We start from the raw sequence: 23,457 nt of genomic DNA on the forward strand, positions 1-23,457 counted from the left end.
TGCGTTCAGTGACTCTTGTATGTTTTCCAGGTTTCACATGCATATAGTAGCATTTATCATATTGTACTTCATATGATAATATCAAGTGAAGTAAAGAAGATGTAGCCAAGTTAAATTATGCTGTGCTCAAAGACAGGAATAAAATACTTACTAAAGGACACAAGCAGTTGTGGGGGAGGGGAAATAGTACTTTGAAGAATAATTCCCATTTTTGGCCAACCCTATTTTCAAGTGAAGAATTGGCTTACAAAAGAGAAGTGGGTTGAGTGCAGCAGCCATTTTTTTACTTAATTCTGAAAACATTTTTAACCATTTGGTCCACAAATAAGTTATTAGCAATTGATAATGAACTGCTTTCTCCACATGTGCAGTATCTTTGTGCAGTTTGAAGTTCCTTTTCTGTTTGAGAACATGGATTCGCTTTATTTAAGAAATTGATTTTTTTTACCTCCAATAAAATAGAAGTCCCTCAAAAGTGTTTCTCTTTTTAATCTGACACTGTGCAAGCGTCTCAAGTAACTTTTTTGTTGAAACTTTACCAAAAACAATCAATATTACTGTTTCCCTTGAGAAACTTCAGCACCCAACTTCCCTAAATGTTTGTGTGTGTGTGAAAATAGTTTAGTTGATAGTAATTTCAGACAGTATGTGTAGACTTGGCAGAGATTGTTTGCTTTTAAGTTTTTTCAACTGATATCAATGTTTATTTTTAACCTTTTTTTTAATTTTTATTCATTTTAATTTTCACAGTTGTGGGAAATGAGTCAGAGAATGTGGGGAAGGTGGATGGGAGGGAGGCAGCTGTCAGGCAAATGTTTCTAAGCCTAAGTATGATTGATGTCACTGTTCTAGCAGAGCAAAGTAAAGCAGACTGTTCAGGCTTCTATCAGTCTTCAGAAGGCAGTAATTGCCTCATTTTTTCAAAAGTAATTAGTCCTGTTTTACCACACACTATATCTTGCTCTTGGAAATTTGTATGGCTTGTTAAGGGGTCTTTTTGTGTAAATTTCTGCAATTGCAATTTTAAGAGAAATAATATAGCACGAAAACAGGAAGGGATCAAGGACTGATAATGTAAGTTACAGAGAAGTGGCTTCTTTATTTAGCAGGCTCCATTAGTCAGTGGAGTATCTGCCCTTTTAGGAGTCTTTGTTTTTTTTTTCCCCTCTAATAGAAATAACCAAAGTTAAACCTTAATCTACTTGCAGGTAGACTGCCCTGCACGCATTAAAATTCTTGCCACCTTGTATGCAGAACACGCCTTAGAATTTTACCTTTCTTGGGATTCAGTGTAATTTAGGCACTAATGACTTTGGATGCCTCCATTCTGGGATTCAAGAGAACATCAATCTATAAAAATATGAATTAAGGCAGTTGGAGATGCCATCCAGCCCATCAGTTGATAATGCTTCAAACTGTGCTGGAAAATGTCTTCATTTTTCTCAGATTTCAATCTTAGTCAACTTTAACTGCATAGATTTTAAGAAGTTTCAACTGGAATTAGATTTAAAAAGGGTGATCAAATATGGGCTCGTGGTTCACCCATATGGTTGAATTCTAGGTAACTTCATGAGGTGGTATTTATCAGTTCTCTGGTCTTATTTGTAAGCACTATTTAGACCATCTTCACTGTACAACTAGACATTAAAAACATCTAGGACAACTTTTTATTAATCGCTGAAATGCAATTTTCCCAGTTATTTACAGCACAAAGTTGTACAGATTCTTCAAGTATATTGAAAACAGAGACGTGGCCAAATCAGTTCTGAAGGAAAGGGGGCTCAAAAAGATTCGATTGGGTATTGAAGGTAAGATTGATTTTCATTGCTTTCAACTTAATCCTCTGGCAAAGGATACTTCTGTGCATCTGCCCTTTTACACAGCAAGGTAGGAATGCTGTACAAATTAGTGGTATTAGGATCTGTGTTATGGTGGAAACTAATTGGTTCATCTTGTTGGCTTGTGTCCAAATTAGAACATACCCTCTTATGGTAGAGCTTTCTTTGACTTATGAGTGCGTGGATGGTTCTGCTCCATCCTGTGTACATTTTATTTAATATTTGCAAGTACTAAAGACAACTTTAATTCTTCTTCGAGTAATTGTTCGTGTGCATTCCAAGTTGGGTGTGCGCAAGCACACGCCCAGTTGCCAGAAGCCTTTTGCCCTAGCCAATAGCCATAGGAAGCACAGCACCAACCAGGGAGTGGCACCGATATAGCGACCAATATATGCACTGCCTAACCCACTCCTCCCTGCTCGGTTCTTTCTTGCCACGCTGTCAGTTGCTGGAGCCCCCTTCTCTCTCTTTTCGTTCGGCTGGTAGCCATTACCTGTAGGCTAGATAGTAGTTCTTAGTGTCAGTAGTTGTGAACGGTTTTTAGATAGTTGTAATTAGCTGTAAATAGCTAGTATTCAATTGTTAGAGAGCTGGGCGGGACTTCTGCCTCTCTCAGCACTTCGGCACCAGGGGATGCCTGGCTCCCCAGGCTGTAAGACCTGTTCAAAATGTGGCAAAAGAGAGCCCAAAAGTGACCCGCCTAGAACTTGAGTTGCCTCAGTGAGGGTCATCTCAGAGAACATTGCTTCATCTGCAAGACCTTCAAACCTACGACTCTCAAAGACGGAGCACAACGCTTAAGTCTTGCTCATGGAAGCGGCCTTACAGCCAGGCGTGTCTCTGGCGGGAGCTCAGAGCGATGCATCTTTGCTGCAGACCGCTCCAGGTGCCGGGACCAGATGGCGGTGCCAAGCGTTCCAAGACAACATAAGAGCCACTTCCCTGTGCCTCATAAGAAAGAGGCACGATTGGGGCAGGTCCCTGGAGAGGGTAAAACACTGGGAACCCTCAAAGGCGCCTGCCAGGTTGCACCATGAATCAGGTCGTGAAGCGCAGGCATCAATGCTAGTATGAGACAGGATCCCGTGCTCTCCAGGGTTGCCCTCGATGCTGGAGGCTTTTAGCCTGGTGCAGGGGCTTTTACAAATTACAGTGCCAGGCCCACACCACTGGAGGAGACTGCATCACACCTAAAGGTGCTCTCCAAGGCACAGGTGCTAGAGCAAGATACCACGCAAGCACCTCCATTCATGGCACCAACATCATTCCTGGTACCAGACCAACTTCAACAAGCCAGACTGCCAGTGCTGTCCTGCTTAGTTTGTCTTACCAAATGGTCCAAGTATCAGAGAGGTAGCCATGTTAGTTTGTAGCTTCAAGAACAACGAGAGGTCTTGTGGCACCTTATAGACTAACAGATATTTTGGAGCATAAGCTTATGTGGGTAAAGACCCACTTCATCAGATGCACGAGTTGGGGGGTGGTTTCAGAGGGGTAGTTAAAGAGCGGGGTCCCAGTAAAAGGGAGGGCCAGAGCTGACAAGGTCTATTCAGCAAGGTGGAAATGGCCCAGTATCAACAGTACTTATCAAAAGAGGAAAAACCAAGTCAGATCAGACAGGGGGATGTGAGCCTTTGTCAGAGTCTAATGGGGAGCTATTAGCACCCAGGGCAGAGAAACTGCCTTTGTAGGCTGCGAGCCACTCCCAGTCTGTTTAATCCATGGTTAATGGAGTCAAATTTGCAAACAAATTGCAGCTCAGAGATTTCTCTCTCCATTTGATTTTTGAAATTTTTTTTTGTTTCAGAACTGTCACCCTTAAATCTGCCACTGAGTGTCCAGGGAGATTGAAGTGTTCCCCCACAGGCTTCTGTACATTACCATTCCTGATGTCTGATTTATGTCCATTTATTCTTTTATGGAGAGACTGTCCAGTTTGGCCAATGTAGATTGCAGTGGGGCATTGCTGGCACATAATGGCATATGTTGTATTAGTAGATGTAAGGTAAAGGAGCCCCTGATGGCATAGTTGGTGTTAGGTCCTGTGATGATGTCACTGGTGTAGATATGTGAGCAGAGTTGGCAGCAAGGACTGTTGCAGGGGCTGGTTCCAGGCCTAGAGTCACTGGTTTGTGATTTGTAGTGGCTGGTGAGGATGTGTGTAAGGTTGGCAGGCTGTCTGTAGGCGAGGACAGTCCTGCCTCCCAAGGTCTGTGAGAGTGACACATCATTGTTCAGGATGGGCTGCAGATCACTGATGATACGTTGGAGAGGCCTTAGGTGGGGGCTGTATGTGATGGTCAGTGGTGTTCTCTTGTTTTCCTTGCAAAGACTGTCCTGTAACAGGTGGCTTCTGGGTACCCGTCTGGCTCTATCAATCTGTTTCCTCACTTCCTTAGGTGGGTATTGTAGTTTGAGGACAGCTTGGTAAAGGTCTTGTGGATGTTTGTCTCTGTCTGATGGATCAGAGCAAATACGGTTGTACCTTAGAGCCTGGCTGTGTACAATGGATCGTGTAGGGTGCCCTGGATGGAAGCTGGAGGCGTGTAGATAAGCATAGCGGTCCGTGGGTTTTCGGTATCGGGTGGTATTTCTGTGACCGTCACTTATCTGCACAGTAGTGTCCAGGAAGTGAATTTCTTGTGTGGACTGGTCCAGGCTGAGGTTGATGGTGGGGTGGAAACTGTTGAAATCATGGTGGAACTTTTCAAGAGCCTCCTTCCCCTGGGTCCAGATGATGCAAATGGTGCAAGGGCACCAGCAAGAGCTCGTGCAGCATCCAGGTCCTATGGCACTGCCCTGGTTGTCGGTGTTGGAATCGGCATCAGAGTTGGACTCATATTACTCCATGTTTGTGAGGAGCAGGAGCATGAGGACGTCACACCACAGCCATCGGGACCGGAGCTGACATTCTGCGGATGATAGGTGGCAGATGTCCTTGCAAGGGGCATCTCAGCGGCCCTTCTGGTCCTAGTGGGTGTTTCACGAAATGGAGTGGAAGTTGCAGGACTCGCATCCAGGGCACGCGGCACTCCCCATGTGCTGTGTGCAGCATTGTAGGCTTCATTGGGGCCGCCCCCCTGAGGAAAATTTGCAAGGGCTGACTGGGTCGGAGGCCTCCTCATCAGTGTCAGTGCTGACAATGGCAGCATCCCAGCTCGCAGCATCCCAGCTGTGGGTGCCACCCTCTCTGATTCCGGGACATAGAGCACCGTCGTTTCTGGCACCAGCGGGCCAGGTGCCAAGCCACATTCCACCACACCAAGGCGTGCCCCTCATTGCAGCCTGCCCCGATTCCAGGCGTACCAGGCATTCAAGTGAGGGACTTGGGCTTATCACTCTTGCCGGTGAGCATGGAGGTGGCAGGTGTGTCTTCCTCACTGGACAAAGCCCTGGCTGGCTCATCAGCATCCCTGGTCGTGGAAGATGGCAGGGTGTACCAGCAGCTGCTGCGCCAGGTGGCCCAGGGCCTGGGTATCCAGGCGGAGAGGTCAGGGATGAAATAGATCCAGTGACGGATATCCTGTCCACCTCAGGCCCTACAAGGGTGGTGTTGCCTATTATCAGAACAATTGCCAATATGGCAAGGACAGTAAGACAGACTACAACCTCCACTTGGCCCCCGACAAGGAGGAACAAGTGCTCCCACGCAGGGCAACGAACATCTCTTTATCCACCATCCCCCTGACTCCCTAGTTGTGGATGTGGCAAATCGTAGGGAGAGGCAGGGGTTTCAGGGCCCATCCTCGAAAAACAGACACACCAAACGTTTGGACCTGTATGGTAGAAAAGTTTATTTGATGGGAGGCCTACAGTTAAGAATTGCTAACCAGCAGGCTCTGGTTAGCAGATATACATACAACACTGCTAATTCCCCATCTCACTTTTCAGAGCTGGTCCCACCTGAGAGCAAACCAGAGTTTCAGGTGGTAGTGGAGGAGAATAAACTTATATCCAGGGCAGCACTGAAGGTGGTGCTGGATGAGGCAGATGCCGCCACCCAGGTCATGGCCTCGGGCAGCCATGTGCAGAGGTCCAACAGGCCATCCAGGACCTACCTTTTGAAGGTCTGTCTCTCTTTTCAGAGAAGACCGATAAGAGGCTACATAGCCGAAAGGACTGGAGGGCCACTTTGCACTCCCTTGGCCTTCATACTCCAGTGATCCATCACCAGCACTTTTACCCCTAGACCTCCGTTCAGACAGTTTCCCCAACAACAGAGGAGAAGGGGTTGTACAGGCAAAAGGCACTATGGCCAGCAGACCCAGGGCCAGGGTCATCAAAATCCTGTCAGGGCTGAAACAAGTATTTTGATGGTGCGGTCAGGCATGGCACGCCAATAATTACTTTAGTTCCAGCTCGTCCCTTGTTTTCGTTCCACTTATCCCCCTTTTTCCATGTCCGGTGCAATATAACTTCGGACCCATGGGTCCTACACATGGTGGAAAGGGGATACACTCTCCAATTTTCTTCATAGCCCCTTCCCACCCATCCTTCCTGTCCTCCTTCAGGGACCCCTCCCACACGATTCTGCTCAGGCAAGAGGTACAGTCCCCCATTCAATGGGGAGTTAGAGGGGTCCCCCAGCAATTTCGGGGGCAGGGGTTTTATACCCGTTATTTCCTAATTCCAAACGCAAAAGGGAGACTAAGGCCCGTTCTGGACTTGCAAGACCTAAACAAGTTCATAAAAAAAACAATAAGGTTTTGTATGAGATCCCCGGGCCTAATCATTCCAGTGCTGGAACGGGGGGATTGGTTTGCTGCTCTGGACTTACAAGATGCATATTTCCACGTAGCAATTTACTCACCCCACAGGAAGTTCTGCAGTTTGTGGCGGTTGGGGTTATCAGTTCATGGTCCTTCCATTTGGCCTGTCCTCTGCCCTGAGGGTCTTTACCAAGTGCCTGGTGGCGGCGGCAGCAGCTGTGCAGGTACAGCGTACACCTTTTCCTGTACCTGGACAATTGGGTGGTCAGGGGATGCTGGCAGTGGAGTTCATGGGGGCCCTTCCTGGATACGGTGCAGGACAGAAAGCAGGTTCCAGGCCATGGCATCTCTTATCCATGAGGTGATCAGGCTCCCGACCATAGGGCCAGAGGCTGCCTGAGGTGGTTGGGTCACATGGTAGCGTGCACGTTTGGAGTCCAGCATGCTCGGCTGCAGATGTGCCTCTTCCAGCTGTGGCTCGCCTCAGGTACCGCCCAGTCAGGGACAACATAGATGTATTGATAATAGCATCACTGCGATTCTATCAACCCTGCACTGGTGGCTGGATGCCCGAACCATTTGCATGGGTGTTCCCTTCAACTTCTCACAACCTTCTCTCTCCCTAGTCACATACGCCTCAGACTTGGGCTGGGGGGCACACTTATGCAAGCACTGGACTCGGGCTTTGTGGGACAAGGAGGATGCCCAGCTCCACATAAATGTTCGGGAGCTCAGGCCCATCAGGCTCACTTGCGAGGTGTTTCAGGACAGTCTGATGTGTCATTGCGTGTTAGTGAGCATGGACAATACCACAGCAATGTACTGTATAAAAAAACAAGGGGGTGCACGCTCCTCTCCCCTGTGTCATGAGTCGCTCAGGCTCTGGGAGTTCTGCATTTAACCCCCAATTCTCCTGAAGGCCACGCTATCTACCTGGGGTCTGCAACTTCCTGGCAGACTGTCTCACCAGGTCTTTTCTGGACCACAAGTGGTCATTACACCGAGACGTGCTGCATTCGGTTATACTGGGCATCAGTCGTCCCAGTGGCACCAGCAAGGGCCCGGCAGCATTGGTACTCGACCCTCCTGGAACCGTCATCTGTGATCCAATGACACTCCCATTACACCCAGACCTGCTGACACAGGAGGAGGGGAGACTGCAGCACTCCAACATTTGCTCCCTGCATCTCACAGCTTGGAAACTCCATGGTTGGAAGCTGTGGAGCTCTCATGCTCAGGACCTGTGAGGGAGGTGCTGTTGAACAGCAGGAAGCTCTCCACAGGGGGCAACAAATGTGGCCTTTAAATGGAAAAGGTTCTCTGTCTCGGCATTTTAGAAGGGATTATCCCTGGTACAGATTCCAATACCTGTTATTTTGGACTACTTGCTGTTCTTGAGTTGTCTCCATCCTCCACCAAGGTGCCTTTAGTGACTATCTCAGCCATTCACCCTGGCCTGGGTGTGTTGTCAGTTTTTTCAAACCCAGTGGTAAAAAGGCTTATGAAGGGCCTGGAGAGGGTCACACCGCAGACACAAGCCCTTTTGCTGGTTTGGGACCTTAATCTGGTATTGTCAAGACTTATTGTCAGACCTCTTGGTTCCTGTTCTCTGCTATTTCTTAGTTACAAAACAGCATTCTTGGTGACCGTCACCTCAGCCAGGAGGGTGTCTCATTTGAGAGCACTGATGGTGGACCCGATCTATATGGTGTTCCACAAGGACAAGGTCAGGCTGAGACCCAGTGCGGCATTCTTGCTGAAGGTGGTCGCTCCCTTTCATATCAACCAGGATATTTCTCTACCGGTCTCTTACCTGAAACCTCCTGCCTCCTCTAGGGAACAAAGCTTACATACCTTGGATGTCCAAAGGGCACTAATGTTCTATATGAACAGTGGCAGACAGGACGAAGGGCCTCCTGGTCTCCTCCCAGCAGATCGCCTCCTGGATAGTGGTCTGTATTAAGCAATGCTATAAGCTGTTGGGGGTCCCCCTCCCCCAGTCAGAGTTCATTCTACCACAGCGCAAGGTTCATCAGCGGCATATTTGTTCCAGGTTCCTCTCCAGGACATCTGCAGGGTGGCCACCTGGTCCTCCATCCACATGTTTATGGCCCATTATGCACTGACGCAGCACGCTAGGGACAATACTGCGGTAGGCAGGGCTGTCGTAAATTCCATCTGGTGCTCTGACCCCATCTCCTAGGCATTGTGTGTATTCACCCAACTTTGGAATGCAGATGAGCAATCGGTTGAAGAAGAACAGATGGTTACCTGTCTCGTAACTGGTGTTCTTCGAGATGTGCTGCTCATGTCCATTCCAAAACCCTCCCGCCTTCCCCACTGTTGGACTAGCCAGCAAGAAGGAACTGAGCGGGGGCCAATGCAGGTGATGTATATATTTGGTCTCCATATTGGTGCCACTCCAGAGGGCACCGTACCGACCCTATGGTAACTGGCTAGGGCAAAAGGCTTCCAGCAACTGGGTGTGCATGCCCAACTTGGAATGGACATGAGCAATACATCTTGAAGAACATCCAGTTACAAAAGAGGTAAGTGTCTTTTCTTTTAAGCGTTTCCTTTGCAACCTAAATAATCACACTGGAGCTTTTTAAATATAAAAAGTGTTAACAGTATAGCCCAATAACCTGCTCACAAAGACAGACTGACCTCTCTTAGTCTTCTGTAGAAAGCTTTCGTGACTGGTCTCTTGGGGAAGAGAGAGGAAGGAACTGGGTAACTCTAAACTTTAGAGAACTTTATGGATTTTGTTCTCTGCTCCATTTCATGAATAGAGAAACTGGAAAAGCTTTTTATGCTTACTGAACGTTGGTTTTACCATAAATAAGATTTTTTTTAATGCCAGTAAGTCAGATTTTATAGAAATTTTCAAGAAAAATTCTTCCCCAAAAGTAATGTGAATGGTGTTCGCCAGCTATATTCATCACCACCTTTTGCAATCTTGAAAACCTTTTAGATCAAATCAGCATAAATTTGGTCAGGAAAAGACAACTAAAGTGTTTCGGGCCCTTACATTTTTAAGAGCATGAGTGTAGGAACAAGGACTGACTTAGTCTTGAAACTGAACTCGCAGAAATGCAGTACAGGTTCCACTTCCCGGGTCTGGCACGGTTGGGACCTAAATGGGTCCTGAACCAAGAGCATTTGCTGGACCAAAGAAGGTTCCCTGCCTCTGAGCCACCTCCATCTCTGGGCTGCTACTCTACCTGCTGCTGTTGCCTGGCCTGTGGCTGCTGTGGGGGGAAGGTAGTTCCAGCCCACGCTGGGGTCGCACCTCTAACCTTGTGCAGCTGCCCCCAGCCCTGGCCGTGTGGGGCTGCCTCCACCCATGCGGCTCTGCTGGGGGACACCAGCCCTGTGCACCCCTCCCCCATGTGGTTGCTAATGGTCAGGGGGACACGGGCTGTGCTGCATCTCTCCCCCTAGGGCTGCCAGAGGACATGGGGTGCATCCTCCTGTCTGGCTCTCTGGTGCAGAGACACCCCTCATAGAGGGATGTTGCTGGACCAGTGAATGTTGGATTTAGGAGTTCCAATCTGTAGTGTAATTTAAGGAAAGTGAACTTGGTTGTGATGGTGAACAAACAGTTCCAGGTTAGGTGAAAGCATAAGTCTAAAAAGCATAAGTCTAGTTCACTTAACCTAAAACATGCATCTGATTGATTTAGAATTGTTCTCTAAAGTATATCTAATTGAAAAAGGTATTAGTCCTGTAGCCCTTTCCACATTTAGATTCAGCCGAGTGGTATTTTATTTATTATTTTTTCCTATCCTCTCTTCCCCAAACAGACATGAAACCAGTTTTGCTTTGCTTCAGAAGTAAGGTAGAAAGCTAGGTAGTAAAGTACTATTGTCACTAGTCATTTCAAACTTCCTAAAAAACTGAGCTGGAGGAGCAGGAAAGGGAGGGAGGAAAATGCTTGGACACAGCCTAGAGAACTCATGCCAATACATTGTTGTATCATCACTGAGGTTGACAATTTTAAACTTCATCCTTTGCTCTCCAGGGGCGCGTTTACACTTGCATTCCTCTTTCGAAAGAAGTATGCCAATGAGGTAAATCAAAAATGCAAATGAAGTATAAATTTGGATATTCTAATTTTGAAATCTTCTTTCGAAAGAAAGCCAGTGTAGACGCTGCTCTTTTGAAGGCAAACCCCATCTTTGAAAGAATCCCTTCTTCCATTAAATTAAGGGAAGAAGGATTCTTTTGAAGATGGGCTTACTTTCGAAAGAGCAGAATCTACACTGGCTTTCTTTCTAGAGAAGCACTTCTGAAATTAACATGCAAATGAGGTGCCAAATATGCAAATTATACCTCATTTGCATTTTCAGTGCCTCATTTGCATACCTCTTTTGAAAGAGTAATACAAGTGTAGACGCACCCCAGATCAACAGTGGTACAAGTGTAGCTTCCAAAGTTCTGCAGGGAGGAGAGAGCTATTAGCTTTCACTAGATCCTGCAAGAGTTGCTTTCATAGTGCTTGGTCTTAGCCAAAATCCAAGAGAGAAAAACGCTAACTTCTGTAAGCTTTTGTTTGATTTGTAAACTGGGGAATATTTTGGTTTTTTTGTTTTGTCTTTTTGTTCTTTAAAAAAAGTGTCTCCATCATTTTGCATGCTAATAGGGAAATGTAGCTGCTTATCTTCAGTGTCTTCCAGCCAAACAGAAGGCTGATAGTGTACATGCTCTGAAGCTGAGCTGGTGAAGGAGAACTTTGTGCTAAGTAGTGCTGGAAACTTTAATTCAGTCATTTTTATTCTAACATTTTTAGGTTATCCCACATACAAAGAAAAAGTGAAGAAACGGCCAGGGGGGAGGCCAGAGGTGATTTACAACTATGTCCAAAGACCATTCATTCGGATGTCATGGGAGAAAGAGGAAGGAAAGAGTCGGCATGTTGACTTTCAATGTGTAAAAAGTAAATCTATTACAAACCTAGCAGCAGCTGCAGCAGATATTCCCCAGGACCAGCTAGTGGTAATGCACCCCACACCACAAGTGGATGAGCTAGATATTTTACCTATTCATCCTCCACCTAGCAACAATGATGTGGATCCAGAGGCACAAAACCCAGCACTCTGATTGATATTTTTATTTGAACAAAAGCATGCTACTTCAAAAAGTGACTCATACTGCACTGCAATTCCAGTTTTTCTTCATTGTGTAAGTGTTTAGGATATTGCAGAATGGGCTTTCTTAGAAACCAAAGGCATATCTAATCATGGTTTTTAAAGAGTTCAGCTAAAACATCCTGAGGTTCCAGTTACATACATGTATTTGTTTGAGTAGGTTGGTGACATTGGTTATGTGTATGCTGGACTGTCCTCTGTGCCCATCAAAAACAATGGGATCTCCTGGCTATTGCACATTCAAATATTGTTACATGGAGGGCAAAATGCAGAATCAGAACTGATAGTAGCACTTTATGAATGGCTGCTTGGTAAGTGGATTCTCAAAGCCATTTTTTATAAATGCGTTGCACAATGCTAACTTTAACAAAGTGCTTCTATCAAAGTCTTTCTATTCAGTTAAATGTAAATAGCTTGTCCTGAATAGACTGACTCTTAAATGTATTGTATATGATCAAGCACAAATTGACTACCCATTGGGGTTTTTGGATTGAGGACATTAGTCAATTACCCATTTAACCTCCTGCCCTACTCAAATTTTCCCAGTGATTTTTTTTTTCACTTGTTTGTAATGTGAGCCATGTTCAAGAGTTGTGAAAAATTGATAGGGAGAGTTCTCTTAAATTTTGCCTTACCTGAATTTCTTGATGGACATATTTATTTACTAAAAGTTTGTAATAAATGTCATGGAATAGAAGAATACAATGGTTCACTCTTCATTTATTAAAGGATTATGAATTCAAGTTTTTCTTTCAAATAAAATTTCAATTTTTTTAATCAGTGTGATAGTTACCCCTTATCAAAGGTTTTATAGCTAAGCATAAATTCCATTGACTCTGCACTTACTCCTTCTCTACCTCAAGTCTTACAGCAGAGAGGAGAAATATAATGTGTTGATGGAAGGCATAGCATCAGTCTTCAGTTTTGCCCTGATTAGCCATCAAATGCCAGTTAAGATTCCCCAGTGCTGGGATTCCTATCGTCTGGTTCAAAATATTAAAAATTGCTTACATCTTCATGCCAACTAGATAAAATATTGTACTGCTAGTGAGGTAACTAAAGATGCTGTTTTAACTACAGGACATACAAGAGACAAATGTCAGAAGCAATTAATTCTCCCCCCCCACCCCCCAATTAAAATCCTGATGACATTCCTCCACTAGGAAGTCATTAGTTGTAAGGCAATATGGTAAAAGTAGAATTCTTTCCACTAATAAAATGAATGAACTTCCAAAGACTGTTCATGATTTCTTAAACTATTGGAATGATAAAAGAACCAAATCTGTGAAAAAGCTAACACTTTAGAACCCTTAAGTATAAAGTTTGTGTGTGCATATGAAATTGCCTGAAAGAGAGCTGAGAATGAAGCCTTGGGACTGAATGTTTGTACTGTATTACTTTCTACATGGGGGGGAAAAAATAATCTGTGGTGTTTAGCATGCTTCTTAAGCAGGATTTTATCAGAATTTTTTAAAATAAAAATGCTGCCTTTTAGAACAAGGGAAACATATTTATTTTAAAAATATTTAACTGTTTAATACATTACACTTTAACAATATTTATAGTAAAGGATTCTGACAGGAAAGAATAAACAGTTTTTGATACAATTAGTATAAGAAATATCCAGCTGGGGACCTGTTCTGTAGTGTAAAAACACATCATACATCTGAAATGACCATTTGCATATAAAAGCTACCAGTGATAAGTGCTGAGTTGCACAGTGATTGAAAAAAATTCAACAAGAGTAGAATCCCAAAATATACAATTAACGCAAGTTATAGATAGCTAACCAGATCAATATTGCAAGAACACTGTAGCATGTTTATATCCACTTTGTCTGAAATGATCCATGGTAGGATGAGTTGTTTCTCTGATATGGCTTTTATGAAATTCATACATAAAAGCTATTTTCATAATCCAAGCTTCACAGACTGTAGAACTCCACCAATAATGCACTTTGATATTCAGATGCTGAATGTATATGTATCATTTACAAGGGCCATGGTAAGTCACTGAAATCTACTGGGCCTCCAAGGCCTGCATCTGCTTCCAAAAGGCTCATAATAACTGCCATTGCAGCTTCATCATTGCTGGGACTGCTTGATCCTTGGTCGTTGTCTATCATGTCTATGCCTATGTGAGAGTTCTCCCCTGTGGAAGCATGAAAAGAAAACTGCAGCAAACAGCAACAAGCATATATGAGATGTAAAAATCACATTTTAAAAAGTGACTGCTCAGAAAAATGTCAATCGTTAACAGACACAGAAGTGCGCACCCTCAGCTGTATTTTGATAGGCTGGGTGGGTGTGTTTGATGGCAAATGCACTCATCTGCTTACAGTCCAGACATGGGATCTCATGTTTTGAAGTTCCATGGGGATATAACGGAGGACTATAGCTGTGGGAGGTATATGAAACGGGGAGAATGTCTGCGGGGGGTGCAATGTGAAGTGGCCAATACACAGCTGGTTCTCGACTTCAGCTGCTTCCAACCACTGTTTTCTTATTGTTTTACTAAGAATATTCATCCATTGGGGAAATAAGCACTGTATGAACTACCATTTTATGAATGAACAACGGGTCGTGCCAGGGGTGTGCAAAGATCCAAAGTATGTCAACAGCCTGTAAGCAATAAGGTCTCCTGCAATGATCAATTAAGCTGTTACACATTTATCAGCACAGAGCTTTAAAGGCATTTGTTACTAATTTCTTTCTGAAGAATGTTTACCTGTTTTTTTTATGCCCTATTATGTTCTTAAGCCTAATTTTGTTTTAGATAAAGTTTTGTGTAAAGCTGAGGCTTTGAGATGGCTTTTACATTTGTCATACCTCTCCAAACTGCAGACTACATTGTGTGACTGTGCTTACCAAGGATGGAGGAGTTGTCAGAATAGGGATACCCGGAGTTATCCTGGATCTGCCCAGATAGTAAACCAGCAGAGGGAATGTCTGGTGTTCCACCATTCAGAATCTATAAACAAATGAAAAATATAAATGTCTAGTCTCCTGTGGTACTCATGCTTTTCTTAGTATTAACCAATATACCACATTATAAAAAGGAGAACAAGTCTTAGTACCCAGGCGTATGGATTTAAACTGCCTGCCAGTGAGACTTCACAGCAGGATACTTCAGTATTAATGTGGTGAAGATTGGGGAACATATGTCAGACAATCTAACTGCAAACCAACTTTGTTAGAAGTCAAACATCAGCTACATGAAATTACTTTAAATGTTGCATGAGTACTATTGACTCAATAATATAAATCTACAGTGAAAAGTGTCAAAGCAATGTACAACCACTGGAAAGACAACTGCTAGACAAGGTACTGTAACCAATTATCTTTATATAGCAGCTTCTTTTTCCAAAGCATTTGCTTAAAATAGTTTGTTCTTGCTATGGAATTTAAGTTTTACTACTTTGTAATTTTCAAAATGGTGCCATCTACAAAATGCTTTTGAACCTTCCCTGCATACTGCATAGCCAATGATTTTTAGAAGGGACCATGATTTTGTCCATCTCCAGTTGCTTAGAAGGTGTTTCTTTGTAATCTGGGTAGTGCCGCTAGATGCTGTGCAAATATGCAGGCTGTAGTCCCAGCCCTGACGAGCAAACAAGCTCAAGTGTAATCCTCTTTTTTTAAGGGACCTCCAGAACTTCCACACCTCACACAGAGTGCCTACACCCTCAGGGGACCTCAGTCTAGTGCTAGACTGCCTTATGAACTACCCCCTCCCCCTCCCTATTTGAGCCTTTGGCCATGTGCGCTATCATACCTCACACTGAAGGTGGTATTTATGGTAGCTGTCACCTCCACAAAGAGGGTCAGTGAGATAGGGACGTTAATTGCTAGTTTACTCTACACCATTTTTGCAAAGGACAGAGTGACTCTAAGACTGCATCCTTTTTTCCTAAAGTCACCACCTCATTCCACATCAATGAACCTACAGTCCTATCCATATTTTCCCCAAAGCTGCACATGTCCCCTAGGGATGCAGTGCTTCATACACAGGACATTTGTCACACACTAACAGAATGCAAGTGTTCTGCAAAGTGGTGTTCCTTTTTGTTCCAGCTGGTGACCATTCCTGGGGTACATCCATTTCTTCCCAGCGCATCTTCAGGCTGATAACATCCTGTCCTGGTCTTTGTAATATGTCCTTGACAACTCCACCAAGAGCACATTCCATTTGTGCCATGGCAACAATTACTGCTTTCCTGAGCAGCGACCCTGGGAGTGATACCTGTTGGGCAGCAATCTGGTCATCTGAACTAACCTTTGCCAGGCATTATGCCATCATGCTGCCACTAGCTGGTGATAAAGCAGTGGCTACAGCAGTCTTATCCCCCACCATTAGGCAGTAACTCCAATTTCCACCATCCATACTGGACACTGCTTTGTAGTTACCAACAGTGGAGCACCAACAGAAACATCACCAGAAGAAGAAAGGGAAATTACTCAGTTTCTGCAGTAATGACCGTTCTTTGAGGTGTGTGTTGTGTCATGTCGGCCTGTTCCCCTCTTCCCCCAGCCCCCGCCAGCGTGGGTGCTCTGTGACCCTCTCTTCCTTTCTTCTGCTTGGAGTTACATATATGTGGGTACAAACGAGGAACTGAAGGGAGGCACCAGGCCATGGGAGGCAGCTGTCAAACTGCCAATGACGCAAGCTGCCTCTCGCACATGCATGGCCCAACAGTAAACTGCTTGGGAAAAAGCTCCAAACTGCAGCTCCGGGGATGACCCGTGACCAACAGTGGAGCACCTATGGGGACACAACCTCAGATGGTTGTTACTGCAGAAAGTGAGTAACTTCCCTTTTCTCCACAAGTATAAATCTCTTTAATGGTATTTCCAGTGGCGAGCTCTTCTCCTCCCTCAGTGATGGGCTAACTAAGACAGCTGGCAAAACAGTCCTCCTCCTTCCTACATTGTAGGGAACCGTTGCTTGCTTTCTAGAACAAAAATGCAGTGCTTTCTCTCCTGGGGAGTGCTGGTGCCATGCCTTGAATTGCTGGCCATGCCTGCAGCTGGAGTTGGTAATTTTTCTCTCAGAATAGGTTATTTTATAAGAAATTAGGAAGTGCTGTGCATGCCAAAATGATTTTTGTACAATACAGCCCACAGAAGCAGGAGATGTAACACAGCAATACTACATGGAGAACTCATGAAGCAAAAGCAATAACTTTGGCTAAGTTTTGTTATGTAAAGTAGGAAAAAGTTGTAGAAGCGTATTTTGCTTCAGTTTGGAGAGAGGTGAGTTCTACTTCCCGAGTGCTCTTGGCATTTTTATACATTTTTTGTAGTTTATCCCAGGAAATTTGAATTCTATTTATATGAGTTTGAATTCTATGATATGCTCTATGAACGTGCCTCAAGCTGTGTACATGTGCCAGCTTACAGGGGAATAGATTGTTGCTTAGAGGTGTAAACTTTGCACTCGCCAACCACAAAGCAATGTAAGTTATTCTGACCTGCATGCAGGTACAGCCAATGCTGGGTCAGTGGGAGAAGGCTTAGATCATCTGCAGTAGCCTTAGTCAGCTGAAATGTCTCTGCTTCTCACGCCACTGCAAGGGTACTACTAACTTGTTTAAACACTGCTGTCTGGTTGCAGTCACTCAGGCCACATCTACACATGCACGATCTCCTGGCAGCTCTCTTCTGGAGGTGCACGTCCACATGTTAAATGTGTTCTGAAAGGGCTGTCCCTTCTTCCGGAAGATCGCGTCTACACAGCCATGGATGCTCTGCCGGAAGACAGGCAGGAAAAGCCGTGGACAGGGTCCCATGTCTGGGAAGCTCTTCCAACGGCACTGGCCAGGTGCTGCATTAAAGGGCCCCTCCCTACACATGCTGCTGAGGTGGTCCTGACCCTCAGAACCCTCTCATGGACCCCTAGCAGCTGCAGACGCGTAGGGCTGCCTTGACCTGGTTGTTAGGCATTCTCCTGGCCACCTTTTCTGATCCTTTTATGGGGTAGGAGACCCAGGCCCTTGTGTCCTGACTCACCCCAGCCCCTGCTGCCCCCCACCCCCACCCCGGAGGGGGGGGAACAAGCTGATCATGGCCGAGTGGCACAATGCACGGTGGTTGCAGAACTTCTGCATGAAAGATATTCCTGGAGATCTGCAGCTAGCTCACCCCCGTCCTTTGACAGCAGGACCCGTGAATGTGGCCAGCTCTCTGTTGAGAAGTGCACGGCCATCACATTCTGGAAGCTGACCACCCCAGACAGCTACTGCTCCATTGGGCAGCAACTCAGGGTGAGCAAGTCCATTGTCGGGCTGTCATCTGTGAGGCAAGCCATGCTCCATCCACGGGCCCAGCTCAGGGAGTGGGCTATCTGGCAAGGGGGCACTCTTGCTCTCTGTCCCCTGCAGGTTGTGAGAGCCATCAACAAAGTGCTGTTGCGGAGGGTCATGTGCATCAGGGACCTGGACAGGGGTGTCGCAGGGTTCGCCAACCTTTGGTTTCCCCCAGTGCTTTGGGTCAATCAACAGCATGCGCCTTCCCATTAGTGCCCTGGACCACAGTGCTGGCAGATACATGAACCACAAGAGGTACCATTTCATCATTCGCCAGGCACTGGTGGACTATCAGGGGCAGTTCATGGACCTCTACATGGGCTGGCACATAGTGCGCATAAGTCCACGTCTTCCGTAACGTGGTCCTGTACCACAGGATGGCACCTACACACCCCAGAAGGAGCGTGCCCGCAGGGATGTCACCATGCCACTCTGCCTGCTGGGTAACCTGGCCTACCCTTGCAGCCTTGGCTTATGTGGTCATAGCCGGGCCTCACCCACTCCCAAGAACTCTTCAATGCCCAGCTCACATGAGCCTGCCACCCCACAGAGTGCGCCTTCAGCCCCTTGAAGGGGAAATTTAGCTGCCTCCTCATGTTACTCAGTGTGGGGTGGAGAACGTCCCTCAGGTTGTAGGTGTCTGCTGTGACCCCTGACTGCTAGGTAAACCGCAACAGGGTCTGCATCCCGGAGCCATTCAACTGCAGGGAGAACTGACCCTCACCCAAGCACCCTCCACCGAGCCACTCTTCATCCTCCCTTCCCAATAATTAGGGACACAGGGAGGTTGGAAACTGTAAAACTGTATTTACAAGTGACTGGACAACAATAAAAGTTTGCACTGTAATGCGTAGGAGGGGGATAACTAGGTGGGGAAGTCATCAAATGGGATGGGCATTCCAACTTGGGTAGTGGGGGATGGGGATGGAGAGGGTACTACGCAAGAGATGGGATGGAGGGCTGAGCCCTAGTGCCCCTGGGTGCTTCTCCCATCCCAGGTACGCGGTCCCTACTGGGGCAGGAAAGAGGCTGGGAGTATGGGGCGGTAGGGATGTGAGGCCACAACCTCTGCAGGGGGGCTGGGGGGGAGGGTTGGCAGGGTGGGGGTTCCTCCATGGGGCCCACCATGTCCACAAACCAGGCCCCAAAGCTTGAGGGCCTCAGGGCCACTGTGGGGGCTGGAGCAGCTGGGGGGCAATACAGCAAGGGCCCTGCACACCGTGCGCAGTATTCCCACACCCTCCCCCCAACATGCCTCACTGCCAGGCCAGTTCTGCCTCATCCTGAGCCAGCTGCCTCTCAGCAAAAGTATTTTGGTGCCAGAAGGTGGTTGTATAGGCTGCAGCCTCCACACCGCAGCTCTCGTGTCAGTACCGCCAGGCGTGGGCCAGCCAGGCTGAGGGTGCTGGGGTTGCTCCTGGATAGGCAGGCCCTCCAACCCAGATGGGTGGCAGGCAGGCCCCAGGCTTCTGGTGTGGCTCTCCCAACCCTCTGATGGTGTTGCTGTAACATGTGGAGGGAGGGGGTCAGTACCACCTCCTGACCCTGGTTGCCATTCCCCCTGCCCCTCCTGGGCAGCTGCTTCCACCCTTGACATATGTCCCGGGGATACCCCCATAGTGGTGGCCTGTGTTCCCTGCATGCCTGCCTCAGCCACACATGGCCTTGGGGATGGTGCTAGCCCTAGTGATGCCCCCCCGCCACCCCCTGGGCATAGGCTAGCGGGCAAGGGCAGGGTGCATTTACACATGGGGGAGTCCCTGTCCAAGGTGGGCTGGGTGCAGCTTAGCATCCCAAGGTACCCCCAAGCATGTGTGACTCACAAGGTTCTCCCTGGGGAAGGGTTCCAGATGTCCCATGTGGGCATGCCTGTGTCACCAGTGTGCACTCTGGGGTGGGCTATCTTGGGTTGGGCTGTCGCAGGTGGGCCCCCTGTGTGTGTGTGTGGGGGGGGGTGCACCATGGTAAACACTTACCGGCGGCTCCCTTGAAAAGGTCAGGTGTTGCCTAGCTGGAGGGGCCTGGCTGCTGGAGGTGGAGGCCAGCTCGATGATGAGGGAGCCCTCCAAGGCCTCATCCCTAGATGGGACCCCTGGCTGTGCAGTGCTGGGCTTTGTGGTTGGTCCAGGCTGGTCTTTGGCTGGACCCGCCTCCCCCGCCTCCAGTGTGGCAAGGGGCTGCTGCACTGCTCTCTCCGCGGTGGCGTGTCATCCCCCACCAAGAGGTCCTGTAGCTCCCTGAAGTAGAGGCAGGTTCATGGGGCCTGCCCAGACCTGCAGCCATTGTCCTAGGCCCTCATGTACCCCTTTCTCAACACCTTCACCTTACACTGGACCTGGCTGGCCGAGGGAATAAGGGGACTTCGAAGTAGGCGGGGTCCATTCGAAAAGGAGCCCCGTTGGGACGAGCCGCGCGGCGGCGAGGCGCGTCAATTTCGAAGTGCCGCAGCCACCCGCATGCTAATGAAGCGCTGAATATGCATTTCAGCGCTTCATTAGTAAACTTCGAAATGGCCATTTCGAAGTCTGGGGCTAGTGTAGACGTAGCCATAATGTCCTTTTGCACACTAGTGTAGAGATGTGTGAACTGCTCTAGTTAGTACATTGCTGCCACTGTGGGTACAGGGAGAGGATATTAAACTAGTAATCATTAAAATTAAACACTGATTCCTGACAAGGACATTTTCACACTGAAATGTCTGGGTTAATGCACTAGCTATTTACATAAGCAGATGAAAACTTACCTCCTGTCTAACCTATAGTTTCTACTCAACTTCATTATAAAATCACCATACAGATCAGCACGAGTGGCATTCACTGTTCAGGAGCACGGCCTGGCATCGCAAGGGTTGTCCACTTCTTTACATGTGACTCAAATCTCATTTTCATGAACCCCACACTTACTACACCACCACTAAAATAAATCACACTTATTTGCAGATGCTTTGGCTGGAGGTAGGGTGTTGTGGGGAAGGAGGAATTGTCGTGCTCACTGAACTTTTGCAGCCAGTCTCACGTGACATTCAATGTAGATGAACACTGAGGTGCCAGATGATGAGGTACCTGCTACACGTTGCCTGAGGTAATAGCATCAGAAAACTGAAGCATTTTGAGTTGTTTTAGTGCATGCTAGAATGGTTATGGAATTACATCTTTATTAAAAATTAAAAACAGCCTGGTTATCTAAAATAGGAATACAAGCAGCAATGTTAAAAGATATACATGTAGCCAAATAATTCCAAAGAAGCGCCAAGGCTACATGCAAACTTTCCATTGCGCTGTGTTATGTAGTTGAAGTAAAGATTGCAGCTCCCTGGTCAAGACCTGATGGGTCCCAAACAAGAGAATTTGCCAGAAGTCCAGGGCTTCTGCCCCCAGGCTGCCCATGCTCCTGGGACTGCTGTAGCCCCAGTCTCCCTCTACCAACTCTGACCTCAGTTTGGCCTCTCTGGGGCTGCCACAGGGCTCCAGCCCTAACCCTGGAATACTACAGGGCTGCCAGATGGCTCCACCTCTGTCCTCTGCGAGGCAGGTGGGGTCTCTGGCTTCCAAACTCAGCTTGGCTGCAGGTATTCTCTTGTCCTGGGATATCTGTGGTCCAGCAGCACAAGAGTACCAGATCTGAGGTTCAATGTATTGTACCATTTACGGGCCCTATATACACATCAGAGTCTACATTGTGGAAGGGGTTGCTATGCTACTGTAAGGGAAGTTAAAAATTGATCATGCTATACAACTGCAGGTTTTTTTCATGAACAGTTTAAACCACACACTGCATATCTTCATGGCCCGATAGTTCATTAGTTTGTCTTTTGCTTACCTCCATACACACTATTTAATCAGGAAATGTCCGTTCTCACTGGTTGTCTGAGCCATTGCCATGACCTGCTACATTGTTTAATTCATACAATAAAGGATCTCTGTTGCAAAATTTTTAGTAGGCAACTGGAATTTTTAGTATACAGCATGTTTTTTAGGTAGAGTTTGTTTTTTTCTATGTTAACGGCTTTTATTTTCTAGAGATAATTAGCACAATAAGGTTTTCTACCATACTTAATTAGCACAATATAATAATTAGCACAATAAGGTCAATAATTAGCACAATAAGGTTTTCTACCATACTGATCTGTTTTTATCATCATTTTTCACATTGAATCTTGTTGATATAGGGCCTTTCCCATTATGCCTTGTGCCATAAGCATTAGGTACTTATAATTGTTCTTGAGCAGACTCAGAATCCAGACGTACTGTATCACATGGACACATGAATACACGTGGAAGAATCTGGATATCAGACTACAGTAAAACCTCCAGTTACGTGAGGGTTGCATTCCTCACAACCCCTGCATAACTCAAATTTCATGTAAGCTGGGGGATGGGGACACATCCCTCCTCCTCCGAGCCCCTAGCAGCTTGGAGCCAGGTGCAGCAGCACCTGGTCACTTTCTAGGCTCCTGCTCAGCCGCAGGGAGCTAGGAGCCAGGCGCAGCAGTACCTGCTCAGTTTCCTGGTTCCTTGCTGCTTGCAGGAGCTGGGAAACTGACCAGGTGCTGCTGCACCTGGCTCCTGGCTCCCAGGGAGCTAAGAGTCTTCCCCCTGGCCTGCCTCCCTCCCCCAAACCCATCCTCTGAGCACCCAGGAGCCAGGCACTGCTGCCCCTGGCTCCCAGCTCCCTGGGGCTGAGGGGCTTCCTCCCCCACCTCTCTCTTCCCTTATCCTTCCTTTTCTGAGCCCCCAAGAGCCAGGCACAGCAGGACCTGGTCAGTTTCCTGGCTCCCCATTGGGGAGCCGGAAAACTGACCAGATGCTACTGTGCCTGGTTACTGGCTCCCTCAGGGCTTGGAAGAGGAGGGGGCAGGGGGCCCTCAGCCCCAGGGAGCAAGAAGCCAGGCACAGCAGTGCCTGGTCAGTTTCCCAGCTCCCTGCTGCTCGCGGGACCCGGGAAACTGAGTGCTGCTGCATCTGACTCCCAGCCCTCTGGGGCTGAGGGGCTTCCCTGCCTCCCTCCTCCCCCTGGCTCCTGGCAGCAGCATATCCTTGGGTTAGGAGAAAGCTGCACAGCTGCTTCTTTCAGCGCTCTGCTGCCATGGCCCCCAGGCTCCAGCTGCCCGGGATTTTGACATTCGTGTTTAGGGGGCATTTACTGTGCTGATGAGTGCAGCGGTAAAGAAGCAGAATCGCTTCTGGACATAGCATGTAGCTCTTGATGGACTATAACCAAAGGATTAACATACAAAGGGAACACATGCATGTATCTACTGTTTCTTGTTTTAGACTGTAAGCTTCTTGGGTAGGGACTATCATTTTGTTCTGTGCTTGCATAGTACCTAACTCAAAGGAGCCCTACTCATTGATCAGGGCACCAATGTGCCACTGACATACAAGTAGTTAATAATTGCTTTCCTTCCTCTAGCTACAGCCATTCTGGATAATGGCCTACTACCTTACTTTTCTCCC

The 23,457-nt window shown here is 47.0% G+C and overlaps 2 protein-coding genes across 6 annotated transcripts in view; one reads left to right on the forward strand and one right to left on the reverse strand.

Moving 5' to 3' along the window:
• Nucleotides 1-13,677, forward strand: part of BTBD10 (BTB domain containing 10) — a 73,021-nt gene extending 59,344 nt beyond the window's left edge. Inside the window, exons 7-8 of one of the 2 annotated variants that reach the window (XM_074997343.1) lie at nucleotides 1,698-1,808; nucleotides 11,340-13,673. In XM_074997343.1, the coding sequence (XP_074853444.1) occupies nucleotides 1,698-1,808; nucleotides 11,340-11,650 (422 nt within the window). In that variant the 3' untranslated portion in view covers nucleotides 11,651-13,673. Of the gene's footprint in view, nucleotides 1-1,697; nucleotides 1,809-11,339 lie in introns of both variants that reach the window. The other variant, XM_074997341.1, reaches the window with a different exon arrangement.
• Nucleotides 13,678-13,687: 10 nt separating this feature from the next.
• Nucleotides 13,688-23,457, reverse strand: part of BMAL1 (basic helix-loop-helix ARNT like 1) — a 133,150-nt gene continuing 123,380 nt past the window's right edge. For all 4 annotated transcript variants that reach the window (XM_074997338.1, XM_074997337.1, XM_074997340.1 and 1 more), the window contains 2 exons: nucleotides 14,565-14,667; nucleotides 13,688-13,848 (listed from right to left, as the gene is read on the reverse strand). In XM_074997338.1, coding sequence (XP_074853439.1) covers nucleotides 13,688-13,848; nucleotides 14,565-14,667 — 264 coding nt within the window. The remainder of the gene's footprint in view (nucleotides 13,849-14,564; nucleotides 14,668-23,457) is intronic.

The sequence above is a fragment of the Carettochelys insculpta genome, chromosome 6 (genome assembly GCF_033958435.1).
Source record: "Carettochelys insculpta isolate YL-2023 chromosome 6, ASM3395843v1, whole genome shotgun sequence".
Taxonomy (NCBI): Eukaryota; Metazoa; Chordata; order Testudines; family Carettochelyidae; genus Carettochelys; species Carettochelys insculpta.